The sequence below is a fragment of the Somniosus microcephalus genome, chromosome 9 (genome assembly GCF_052327205.1).
Source record: "Somniosus microcephalus isolate GS21.2 chromosome 9, FLI_Smic_1.0, whole genome shotgun sequence".
Classification (NCBI taxonomy): Eukaryota; Metazoa; Chordata; class Chondrichthyes; order Squaliformes; family Somniosidae; genus Somniosus; species Somniosus microcephalus.
This window is the reverse complement of record NC_140995.1, coordinates 576,240-589,340: the sequence shown is the minus strand read 5'-3', so window position 1 is coordinate 589,340 and position 13,101 is coordinate 576,240. Positions and strand designations below refer to the sequence as shown.

Genomic DNA, 13,101 nt, shown 5'->3' with positions numbered 1-13,101 from the left:
AACAGCATGGGAATGCTGACGGTTTATCGCGCCTACCGTTGCCAATGGTAGAAGAGGCACCTACAGCAGGCCCAGTAGAGATGTTCCACTCTACCATAGTGGAATGTCTACCAGCAACAAATTCTGCCATTGAAAGGGAGACGAGAAATGGCCCGACTCTCTCACGGGTCTACGATTTAACAGTGAAGGGATGGCCAGCATATGGCGAACCACTGTTGCCAGCATTCTCGCAAAGAAGAGAACAGCTGTCAGTGTGCCGAGGAACCTTGATGTGTGGATCCAGAGTGGTGATTCCACCCAAACTCCAGGCTAAAGTGCTAAAGGAGCTTCACGAGGGGCATCTGGGTGGAGTGAAAATGAAGAACCTAGCTAGGGCGTTTGTATGGTGGCCAGGTATCGATGGAGACATCGAAGAAATGACCAAGAGCTGCCTAGGATGCCAGAAGGTCCAAAACGCTCCACCACAAGCCCCTCTACATCCATGGGAGTGGCCCTCATCTCCCTGGCAAAGGGTGCACATCAACATTGCTGGTCCATTTATGGAGTCAATGTTCTTAATCGCGGTTGATGCACACTCCAAGTGGCCGGAGGTAATAAAGATGTCCTCCACCACCACGGAAAAAACCATCACAGTATTAAGGACCATATTTGCCAGGAATGGGCTGCCGGAACAGATATGTTCTGATAATGGACCGCAATTTGTGTCCGAAGAATTCAGAAAGTTCTTAAAAAACAATGGGGTTAAGCACTACACGTCCGCCCCATACCATCCCGCCACCAATGGATTGGCTGAAAGGTTTGTCCAGACCTTCAAGGCCATAAAGGCCATGGGTAATGAAGACATAAAACTTCAGCACAAGGTGGATAACACTTCTTATTCGCATACAGGAATGCAACACATATGGTTACCAACCAAAGTCCCGCCATGATGTTCTTCAATAGAAACCTAAGATGCCGGCTGGATTTGGTCAAGCCCAACATCAGAAGGGACGTGGAGAGCCGGCAGTTTCAAGGCATGAATGAAAGGCCAACTAGAACCTTCCAGATAGGTCAACAAGTTTTGGCCCGGGACTACCGTACCGAGAAATGGCAGCCTGGAACTATCTGCACACGACTAGGACCACTGATGTATACCGTGGACATCGGAGAAAGCATAATAAGGCGCCATGCTGACCAAATCATAAAGTCATCCGAAAAGGGACAACCTACACCACCACTCTATACATCTAACGATGAAGTAGAGATACCCATATCTACCTCCGATCCGGTGATACTGTAACCCGATGAACCCGACACTGGCATTCAAGCCGAATCAGCCTTGCCAGAAGAACCTACGACACCACCAGAAACTACTACACCCCCGAGGCGTTATCCGGACCGAGTCAGGAAGCCTCCTGAGACTAACTTATAATTAATTAACTACAGCAATGTATATTATTTTGCTTATAACATGTAATTAATAATTACTTAAAATATGATGTACTGGTTAGCTAAAAGGGGAGGAATTGTGGTGTATGTGCCTTTAAGAGCCCCAGGTGTGCTGTAATGCCGGTAATTGCCACTCGGGCTATATAGGCCTGTATATTGTGTATATCCGTTAGAACCCCCCCCAGACTTTGCTTAGTAAATACCTATGAACCAACTCCTGTCTTCAGTGTCTTTATCAACACACGGACACTACAGCAGTAATTGGCTGGATTGGGTTTGTCCTGCTTTTTGTGGACAGGACCTACCTGGACAATTTTCCACATTTTCAGGTAGATTCTGGTGGTGCACCTGTACTGGAACAGCTAGTTTTGGAGCACTGTTCTTCACCGCTACAGCCGGATTGTCAGGGCCTGTAGCCTTTACTATGTCCAGTGCATTCAACCGCGTCCTGCTCCCATGTGGAGTGAATTGAATTGGCTGAAGACTGGCATCTGTGATGGTGGGGACCTCAGGAGGAGGCCAAGATGGATCATCCACTCTAGTTCTGGCTGAAGTTGTTTGTGAAAGCTTTAGCCTCGTCTTTAGCACTCACTGGGCTTTGCCATTACCGGGGATAGGGATGTTCATGGAGCCTCATCCTCCTGTTAGTTGTTTAATTGTCCACCACCATTCATGACTGGATGTGGCAGGGCTGCAGATGTTTGACCTGATCCGTTGATTGTGGGATCGCTGCACTCCGTCTAAAGCCTGCTGCTTCTGCTAGTTAGCATGCATTTTTAGTTATGTCTGCTGCTGCTCCTGGTAGGTTCTTCTACACTCATCGAACCAGATTTGGTCAACTGGCTTGATAATGATGGAGGAGTGAGGGATATGCCAGGTCATGAGGTTACAGATTGCGGTGGTGTTTCGGCTGACAGTACACAGTGCCTCATGGATGCCCAGTTTAGAGCTACTAGATCTGTTCTTAATCTATCCCACTTAACGCAGTGATAGTGCCGCACAACACGAAGGAGTGCGCTCGCAGTGTGAAGATGGGCCTTGTTCTCCATAAGGACTGTGCAGTGGTCACTTCTACTTATAGTGCCATGGACAGATACATCTGCAACAGTGAAATTGAGTTCAAGTAGGTTATTCCCTCCTAGTAGGTCTGTCTGGTGAGACAAGACATACACAGGGATGGTGATGGAAGAGTCTGGTATATTGATAGGTATGATTCTGAGAGTCTGACTATATCAGGCTGCAGCTTGACTAGTCTGTAGTAGAGCTCCCCCCCAAACTTTGGCAGCAGTCCCCAGATTTTAGTGAGGACTTTGCAGGGTTCACTGGGCTGGATATGCCTTAGTCATGCCCAAATTTGGTGTCTAGGTGGCAACCAAGTGGTCCATCTTATTTTGTTTTTCCATCTTCTTCCTTTTTTCGTAGTGATTGCAAAATTCAGGTACAAACAGGTGAAGCATATGCTGTACACACTTTGCCTAGTTGTAGCAGGGGAGAAATAGCCTAACCAACAGTCTGCATCAACCTCTGGGCTACCCCATTTCCAACTTTTCTCTAATCCGAGCAACACCCTTTGACCTTAATCCTTCGCTTCCTATCCGTTAACTAACTTTCTATCCATATTGCAGCATTTCCTCTTGTACTATATGCCTGAATGTTTTAAAAAAAATATTCATTCATGGGATGTGGGCGTCGCTGGCAAGGCGAGCATTAATTGCCCATTCCTAATTGCCCTCGAGAAGGTGGTGGTGAGCCGCCTTCTTGAACCACTGCAATCCGTGTGGTGAAAGTACTCCCACAGTGCTGTTAGGGAGGGAGTTCCAGGATTTTAACCCAGTGACGATGAAGGAATGGCGAAATACTTCCAAGTCAGGATGGTGTGTGACTTGGAGGGGAACCTGGAGGTGATGGTGTTCCCATGCGCCTGCTGCCCTTGTCCTTCTAGGTGGAAGAGGTCGCGGATTTGGGAAGTGCTGCCGAAGAAGCCTTGGTGAGTTGTTGCAGTGCATCTTGTAATGGTACACACTGCAGCCATGGTGCGCCAGTGGTGGAGGGAGTGAATGTTTAAGGTGGTGGATGGGGTGCCAATCAAGCGGACTGCTTTATCCTGAATGGTGTCGAGCTTCTTGAGTGTCGCTGGAGCTGCACTCATCCAGGTAAGTGGAAAATATTCCATCACACTCCTTACATGTACCTTGTAGATGGTGGAAAGGTTTTGGGGAGTCAGGAGGTGAGACACTTTGTAACAAGGCTCCTGTGAGACACCTTGTTGAACACTATTTTGGGCGCATAACCAAAGGTGCGCCCCCTGAGACACCGAAGGCTCATTCATAAAGGGGCCTTGGGCCTGCACTTGTTGCGCCTCAGGCAGTTCACCCATTGCAAGGTGTTAATTTTAGTCCATCTGCTTCACTGGCAGCAGCCCAAAGACAAGTCCTCAGAGGGGGCAGGAGGAAGGATAACTGAAAGTGAGCTGATCGCAGACCAGCTGCGACCCTGCTGGGTTTATGGTGGATGTTGCTGCTTAGGGTGCAGCAACTGTTGAAGACTCCTGAGGGGAGCTGGCCCGAGCCGGCTCTGCTCATCACCAACCAATTTAGTGCAGGGTCCTGAAACCAATGATAGGCCATTCATTTACATATATAAGGGGCCCAATGTCTGTCTCAGGTGGGCAGCACACACGCTCGGGCAGTTGCCTATGTCAATGTGGCAACATCGGTACCCCGATGCTGCTCGGGCGCAGCTCACCGAAATTGGTCATCATTTTGCCCATTTTACACCCGTAAAATGCGTAAGGTCTAATTTCTACCCCTATATCTGACTGAATATATTTTGAGCAAAACTTGTGCAGTCACATTTGAGACTTGAATTTTTCCCTTTCAGATGCTGACCTGCCTGCTGTTCATTTCAAACATCTGTTTTTCTTGATAGATTAGCAAGTAATTCACATAGGTTTTAGAATCATTGCCTGTCAGATTACTTTTTTTTTTATTCGTTCATGGGATGTGGACATCGTTGGCAAGGCCAACATTTATTGCCCATCCCTAGTTGCCGTGAGACACCTTGTTGAACACCATTTTGGGCGCATAATCAAATGACTGCTGCGATTAGAAACCCAGCGACCAATAGTTTGTGCAGTAGATGTAACACCAACCAGTTTTTAGTTAATTTAGAACACAAATGCGCTAAATAGTTTTATTTTCATTTCACACTTACATAATGTACAAAACAAAGCAAATAGTTGGTTTCAGCTAGAATATGGTAACAGTCTCTGGAAAAAGAAAAAATATCTACAGGAAGATTTTTAAAATCCAGTCGGTCAAAAACCAGTGTTTTAGTAGGTTGGTTAGATTCTGAATTAGCTAATTTCCTGCACAATAATGGCTTTTAAAGAAAAATGTTCATCTACTTGTAATAATACTGCTTTAAGGAAGAACAGCAGTAACAGACCAATTGACTTTTCATTGTTTTTAATCCGTTTTAAATTAGAATTCAAAATACAGATCAATATACAATGTGTCACAAACAATATCAAAGCTTTTATTACTCTTATTAAACTGCAACAATAAATCATAGTGGAATAAAATAGCAAATCTCACATAGGATGAACACTGTTTTAGTACTATGGAATTGAAGTGTCTTGCCACCATTTAAAAGGCCTGATTCTCCAGCCCAATAGCCCAACTTTACACACACAGTTTTAAAGTGACAGTATTACTTTTTGGGGAATGCATTTAAGCCACATTTCCATTTTCCAGTGCATTCAAAATACCATTCACAAACAGAGTTTTGCAAAATAATTCCTCTGAAGCTTCAATTTAATGCTATAATTTGATGATCATGGATTCACAAAAGATGCTGACTTTCTAACACTGTGCTCTCAACTCTGCAACTTTAATGAAAGGCCACACTACAAAAGAAATGCTATGATAGTTATATTTTGTCAGTACTGGAATTGAGACTATATGGGCTTACAAGAAAAATATTTGTCTGTTTAAAAGGAACTTTCTTGAATCTGACATCACAATTAAACCCGCATCAATGTACTTCTACAAAGTACAATATCCTTAGGTCCTTTTTGACATCTTATATTGCAGTAACAGATTCATCTGGCTCAAATTGGTCATACTGTTAAACCATATCAAATTGTAGTGGCAGAGCTCTCAAGGCACTAATATGGCCAAGTATTGCCAAAAGGATGCAATCAGGTTTAACCCCTTTGCTGGCCCCTTTGTCACTAAATTCTGTCAGCTATTTATACAAGTGTTAACTTGTACCAGAGGTGTTGGTAATAATCCATGGGAATATTTTCACAGTTCCACAGGTAAGCAACATTAACTGCAAGGACTGGAACTACTATCCTACCAGTCTTGGTCCTGGCAACTCTGCTGCTGTTTTTCCAACAATAAAATATTTATTGCCATGGAGATAACTAAACATTTCTAGATTTGTAACTCATTATTCTAGTTGTGTTTTTAAAAAGTCAAAATCTTTAAAATCTCAATACTCAACTAACTTCAACCTTAAACTATTTGAAAGTTACTCTATGTGTAATAGAGTGGCTTCATATACAAAAACAATGCTTCACAATAATAGAGTTTGAACATCCAGATTGCCAATAAAAATCAGATCTGTGAATTTTGACTTTGCTCACATTTTAAAAATATATTTAGAAGGACAAAGGGCCATCGAGTTAGAACCTCAAATGTTCTATAACAAATAAGTAAAATATAATGCTTGGAGTCGGGTATCTGTACTTGCCCCTAAGGATATTTTCCTTACTTAGTTCATGATGGTGGCTAGTCACCTCTTCAAGGAGACGAGAGCCAGCGTGCATGACCAAATAGGCAGCCTTAGAAATCCCTACTACCATTGTTACTCTAATAAGAGAAGATAAAAATATTTTTTAATTTAACAATGGTAAACCAGTGGTATAAATAGAATGCATCATTGGTATGCGTGTATTATAATTTATATTTTCACACATGATGCTGACTTCATGACTTTATCAATTGTGTTATTTACTCAGCCTCATTTATGGAAACAAATATTACTACATGGGTTGCTGTGATGTATCACCAATTTGCGGAATAGAGGTACGATAGATTTTGTTATAATTCTTATTAAATTGCATTTTATTTTTGTGCACTTCATTCACAGAATGCATCAGGTGAAATTTTATTGCTTGTATAAAAAATGTTGAAATAGAAATATAGGTTTGTACCAGTGAAGGAGTTAAAGGAACAGGCCCTCTTTGTAAAGGCCTATATCATTTACATTTTTTTTATTCCTTCTCCTTTCCCTTTATTTTGCTCCCCTTTCCTTAGTTACTTTTTTGGAGATGTCATTATTTATTCCAGATTTATTTTTAGTATTTACCCTTAATCGTTAAAATTAAAATGTTTTAATACTTTGCAACATAACACTCTTCTATATAACAAAATTTGGACAGAAGATTGATCGATCAGTCTGTAGTATAGATTTGGCAATGACTGAAAGAGTATGTAACCTTGGACCAGTGTTGCCTGTTACTTATCAAGTATACTTATCTTTTCACATGTGTATGGTATGCCCCTTTCTTTTAGCTGAAAGTGCACATAATGGGAAATGCACAATTTAACATATTTATAATGTCCATTAAGTCCACACTAGACTTACAATCTTATTAACGCATTGTGAGGTTTCAGAAAGGAAAATCACTTGTAATTCTTTAATGGTCTGATTTGAAATGTTAGCATAGAAATGGTGCAGTTAAAATGGTACGGCTTTTTAATGTTATGGCCCTTTTTACATTTCAGATTCTGTTCATATTTTTTTAATACAGATAAGCCAGGAGGGTGCGAAAGTGATTCTTAAATTCCTTGCTAGAGGCCAGTAAAAGAGATGCTGTCTTTTCAAAGCCCAAAAGCATATTTCCAAACAAACATGAACACCACATGAACTAGGTGCAGATCTCAATGATCTCTACCTATAGTAGCTGATTGACCAAACACGTGTAAGACAATTTGAAAAATCAGCGGCTTGTGTGTTGATCTTTGTCACAGTAAGAACTGTTTCCCTGAATGCTAAGACACTAAAACACTAGCAAAATTTACAATGAGATTTGCAGATGTACCGGGTCTTATAGTTATATAGAGAAATTCATACTGGAGCAAAACAGCATTGTACATCAATTCTGCCAAAAACAAACTGCACTTTGCAACGTCAAATATAAGGCTGCAGGTATGCTTCATATTATGCTATATAAAATAAAAAAATTGCCATTCATCAATTTTATTATAAAGGTCTTTCTTCATACGTTAAGTGATGAGGAGGGAATGGTTATGGTAAATAAGACAAATAAGTATTAACACCAACTTGTATTAAATTATGTAAACATGTACATCTTCTGAGGTCAGGACAGGGATCCTCTTGCCCAAGGAGTTACTGAACCTGAAGCATGGTTCGAATCTGTTTGGATGCTGACTCGTCATTCAGGTGTCTTGTGGTGTACCTATGAAATATTGAATATATTCATATTATTGAACAAACCAACCATGGCAACCAAGACGACTGTCTAGTATGTTAAGATTTTCAGTTGTAACATGAGGTTGTGCCCACATCTTTGGGACGAGGGGGCCTAAAATGTTAATTTTTAAATGTAGCTTTTCCTCTTCCTATGGAAGTACTGTCCCATATAAATGAAACAGTAGCATATAACAATGTAATATAGTTTTCACAGATTTTACTTTAATCTGAATAGATATTGACATCTTAATTTTCATTGTAACAGGTTTTTCCATGTGTTACAGAATTTCTTTTTAAATCTATAAACACCTTCTCCAAAGTTCAAATAGATTCTGGATATGTGTTAGATGCAAGTATACCTAAAACCTAAATACTAAATGATTCTAAAGTAATGCTACAGCCAGCGCTCAGAGGGAGGATTGGAGGCGGGTCCGCTGTCAAAATAGCAAAGATTGACAGCGGGTAGAAACCCGCTGTCAACCTGCTTCCACACGAGTCTCACGGATGTCGGGTCTGTCAGCGGAGAACTGACCCGACACCAAGCGGCAGGGGAGACAATCGATCTCATTAACAGGCAATTTAATGGTATTTTGAGGCTTCTTTCCAATTTTACCTACTCCCCCACGGGTTACACGCTGCTCGCGGAACACGCCAGCTCATCCTGGTGTGAGTGGAGTTTGCTCTGATGTTTCGGATAAGCTGACAGCTTAGAATTGAGTTTCAGAACACAGAAACTGTTGGTTACTGCATTTGTAAGACATAGAGATTTCTTTAGCTTGCAAGTGTTTAGAGCCAACTGTATGTCCAGTGCGACCTCATTGGAACAACCTCTCTCACCACGGAGATCGCTTCGGTCATCTCACCTGCAGCTGCTATCTATTGCAGCAACATTGGTGCCCTAGAAACTACCTCACCGTGCTCCTCTGATTCCTTCCACACTCAGCCCCTACACCAACATCACCAGGCACACCAGCAGCACCAACCTTCTCCGCCATCACCTGATGTTGCACAGGACACAGGGCATCAGCACCCGACCACATTGCTGCCCAGGAGGCTAGCTATGGCATCACTGTGGCTTGATTTATTTCCCTTGACGCTGTGAACCCTAGCTGCCACATGATGGACCAGGTTGACACCATCCCACGCCAGCAACGTAAAGCATCCCTTTAATGTCCAAGCCATTCCATGCACACTCATCACTATAGCCGGGGGGGGGGGGGGTGAAAGAGTTATGTCTCAACAGTCACTGGAACTCATTAAGATACTTGTCAAGATGCGCACAGATCTGTCCAATAAGGGGCAGTGTTGAAAATATAGATTTCACTTTTTTTTTTAAATTCGTTTATAGAATGTGGCCGTCGCTGGCAAGGCCAGCATTTATTGCCCATCCCTAATTGCCCTCGAGAAGGTGGTGGTGAGCCGCCACCTTGAACCGCTGTGGTGAAGGTGCTCCTGCAGTGCTGATAGATAGGGAGTTCCAGGATTTTGACCCAACGACGATGAAGGATTGGCGATATACTTCTAAGTCAGGATGGTGTGTGACTTGGAGGGGAACTTGGAGGTGGTGGTGTTCCCATGCACCTGCTGCCCATGTCCTTCTAGGTGGAAGAAGTCGTGGGTTTGGGAGGTGCTGCCGAAGAAGCCTTGGCAAGTTGCTGCAGTGCATCTTGTAGATGGTACACACTGCAGCCACGGTACACGGTGGAGGAAGTGAATGTTTAAGGTGGTGGATGGGGTGCCAATCAAGCAGACTGCTTTGTCCTGGATGGTGTCGAGCTTCTTGAGTGTTGTTGGAGCTGCACTCATCCAGGCAAGTGCAGAATATTCCATCACACTCCTTATTTGTGCCTTGTAGATGGTGGAAAGGCTTTGGGGAGTCAGGAGGTGAGATACTCGCCACAGAATACCTAGTCTCTGACCTGCTCTTGTTGCCACAGTATTTATGTGGCTGGTCCAGTTAAGTTTCTGGTCAATGGTGACCCCCCAGGATGTTGAGGGTGGGGGATTCGGCGATGGTAATGCCATTGAATGTCAAGGACAGGTGGTTAAACTCTCGCTTGCTGGAGATAGTAATTGCCTGGCACTTCTGTGGCATGAATGTTACCTGCCATTTATCAGCCCAAGCCTGAACGTCATCCAGTTCTTGTTGCATGCGGGCATGGACTGCTTCATTATCTGAGGAGTTGTGAATGGCGCTGAACTCTGTGCAGTCATCAGTGAACATCCCCATTTCTGACCTTATGTTGGAAGGAAGGTCATTGATGAAGCAGCTGAAGATGGTTGGGCCTAGGACACTGCCCTGAGGAACTCCTGCAGCGATGTCCTGGGGCTGTGATGATTGACCTTCAACCACCACAACCATCTTCCTTTGTGCTAGTTATGACTCCAGCCAGTGGAGCGTTTCCCCCCCCCCCCCCCCCGATTCCCATTGACTTCAGTTTTACTAGGGCTCCTTGATGCCACACTTGGTCAAATGCTGCCTTGATGTCAAGGGCAGACACTATCACCTCACCTCTGGAATTCAGCTCCTTTGTCCATGTTTGGACCAAGGCTGTAATGAGGTCGGGAGCCGAGTGGTCTTGGCAGAACCCAAACTGGGCATCAGTGAGCAGGTTTTTTTTGGTGAGTAAGTGCCGCTTGATAGTACTGTTGATGACACCTTCCCTTTGCTGACATATCTGGCATCTATCCGACAATGTAGAAAACTGCCCAATGTTGTAGCTGTACTGGAACACATTACCAGAAACTTCATATGGATATTGGCTAAACCTCTCAAGTGCCTTCCCTTGTGTGTTATTATTTGGTATAAGAACATAAGAAATAGGAGCAGGAGTAGGTCATTTGGCCCCTTGAGCCTGCTCCATCATTCAATAAGATCTTGGCCTCAACTTGACTTTCCCGCCCGCTCCCCATAACCCTCGACACCCTGTAGCTCAAATATCTGTCTATCTCTGCCTTGAATATATTCAATGGCTCTGCCTCCACAGCTCTCTGGGGTAGAGAATTCCAAAGATTCACAACGCTCACAGAAGAAATTCCTCCTCATCTCCATTTCAAATGGGCGACCCCTTATCCTGAAACTATGCCCCCTAGTTCTAGATTCCCCCATGAAGGGAAACATCCACCCTGCAACTACGCTGTCAAGCCCCCTCAGAATCTTACATGTTTCAATAAGATCGCCTCTCATTCTTCTAAACTCCAATGAGTACAAGTCTAACCTGCTCAACCTTTCTTCATCTCAGGAATCAACCCAGTGAACCTTCTCTGAACTGCCTCCAATGCAAGTATATCGCTCCTTAAATAAGGAGCCCAAAACTGCATGCAGTACTCCAGATGTGGTCTCACCAGCGCCCTGTAAAGTTGTAGCAAGACTTTCCTACTTTATACTCCATTCCCCTTGTAATAAAGGCCAATATTCCATTTGCCTTCAGAATTACTTGCTGTACCTACATACTAACTTTTTATGTTTCAAGTACAAGGATCCCCAGATCCCTCTGTACCGCAGCATTCTGTAGTCTCTCTCCATTTAAATAAGAATTTGCTTTTTTATTCTTCCTACCAAAGTGGATAACCTCACATTTTCCCACATTATACTCCATCTGCCAAATTTTTGCCCACTCACTTAACCTATCTATATCCCTTTGCAGACTCTGTGTCCTCCTCACAATTTGCTTTCCCACTTATCTTTGTATCATCAGCAAATTTGGCGACTGTGCACTCGGTCCCTTCATCCAAGTCACTAATATAGATTGTAAATAGCTGAGGACCCAGCATTGATCCCTGTAGCACCCCACTAGTTACAGTTTGCCAACCTGAAAATGACCCATTTATCCCGATTCTCTGTTTTCTGTTAGTTAGCCAATCCTCTAGCCATGCTAATATATTACCCCCAACCCCGTGAGCTCTTATCTTGTGCAGTAACCTTTTATGTGGCACTTTATCGAATGCCTTCTGAAATCCAAATACACTACATCTACTGGTTCCCCTTTATCCACCCTGCTCGTTACATCCTCAAAGAACTCTAGCAAATTTCCCTTTCATAAAACCATGTTGACTCTGCTTGATTGTATTAAAATTCTCTAAATGTCCTGCTATTACTTCCTTCATAATGGATTCCAGCATTTTCCCAATGACAGATGTTAGGCTAACTGGCCTATAGTTTCCTGCTTTCTGCCTCCCTCCTTTCTTGAATAGGGGCGTTACATTTGCAGTTTTCCAATCCACTGGGACCTCTCCAGAATCCAGGGAATTTTGGTAGATTACAACCAACGATTAGACCACACTGCATACAGTTCTGGTCGCCATATTATAAAAAGGATATAGAGGCACTGGAGAGGGTGCAGAGAACATTTACTGTACAAGGATGACACCAGAAATGCGAGGTATACATATCAGGAAAGGATGAACAGGCTGGGTCGCTTTTGAAAAAAGGCTGAGGGGTAACCTAATAGAAGTCTTTAAAATCATGAAAATTTTTTGATAGAGTGGATACAGAATGTTTCCACTTGTGGGGAGGAGCATAACTAGAGGCCATCAATATAAGATAGTCACCAAGAAATCCAATAGAGAGTTCAGAAGAAACTTCTTTACCCAGAGAGTGGTGAGAATGTGGAACTCGCTACCACAGGGAGTGGTTGAAGCGAATAGTATAGAAGCATTTAAGGGGAGGTTAGACAAGCATATGAGGGAGAAGGGAATAGAGGGTTATGCTGATAGATTTAGATAAGGAAAGATGGGAGGAGGCTTGTGGGGAGCATAAACGTCAGCATGGACTGAATGGTGTTTCTGTGCCGTATATCCTATGCATCCACTATCTCTGCAGCCACTTCTTTTAAGACCCTAGGATGCAGGTCATCAGGGCCAGGGGACTTGTCAGCCTTTAGTCCCATTAGTTTGCCTAGTACTTTTTCTCTAGTGATCGTTTTAAGTTCCTCTCTCCCTATAGCCCCTTGATTATCTATTATTATTGGGATGCTTTTAGTGTCTTCTACTGTGAAGGCCGATATAAAATATTTGTTCAAAGTCTCTGCCATTTCTGTTTCCCATTGTTAATTCCCCAGTCTCATCCTCTCAGGGACCAAAATTTACTGTAGCTGCTCTCTTCCTTTTTATATACCTGTAGAAGCTCTTACTGTCTGTTTTTATATTTTTTGCTAGTTTACTCTCATA

General features: G+C 43.1%; 1 protein-coding gene across 7 annotated transcripts in view; it reads right to left on the bottom strand.

Moving 5' to 3' along the window:
- Positions 1-4,582: 4,582 nt before the first annotated feature.
- The window catches only part of fam49a (family with sequence similarity 49 member A), a 299,323-nt gene continuing 290,804 nt past the window's right edge, over positions 4,583-13,101 (bottom strand). For all 7 annotated transcript variants that reach the window (XM_085996280.1, XM_085996282.1, XM_085996284.1 and 4 more), the window contains one exon: positions 4,583-7,918. In XM_085996280.1, the coding sequence (XP_085852406.1) occupies positions 7,849-7,918 (70 nt within the window). In that variant the 3' untranslated portion in view covers positions 4,583-7,848. The remainder of the gene's footprint in view (positions 7,919-13,101) is intronic.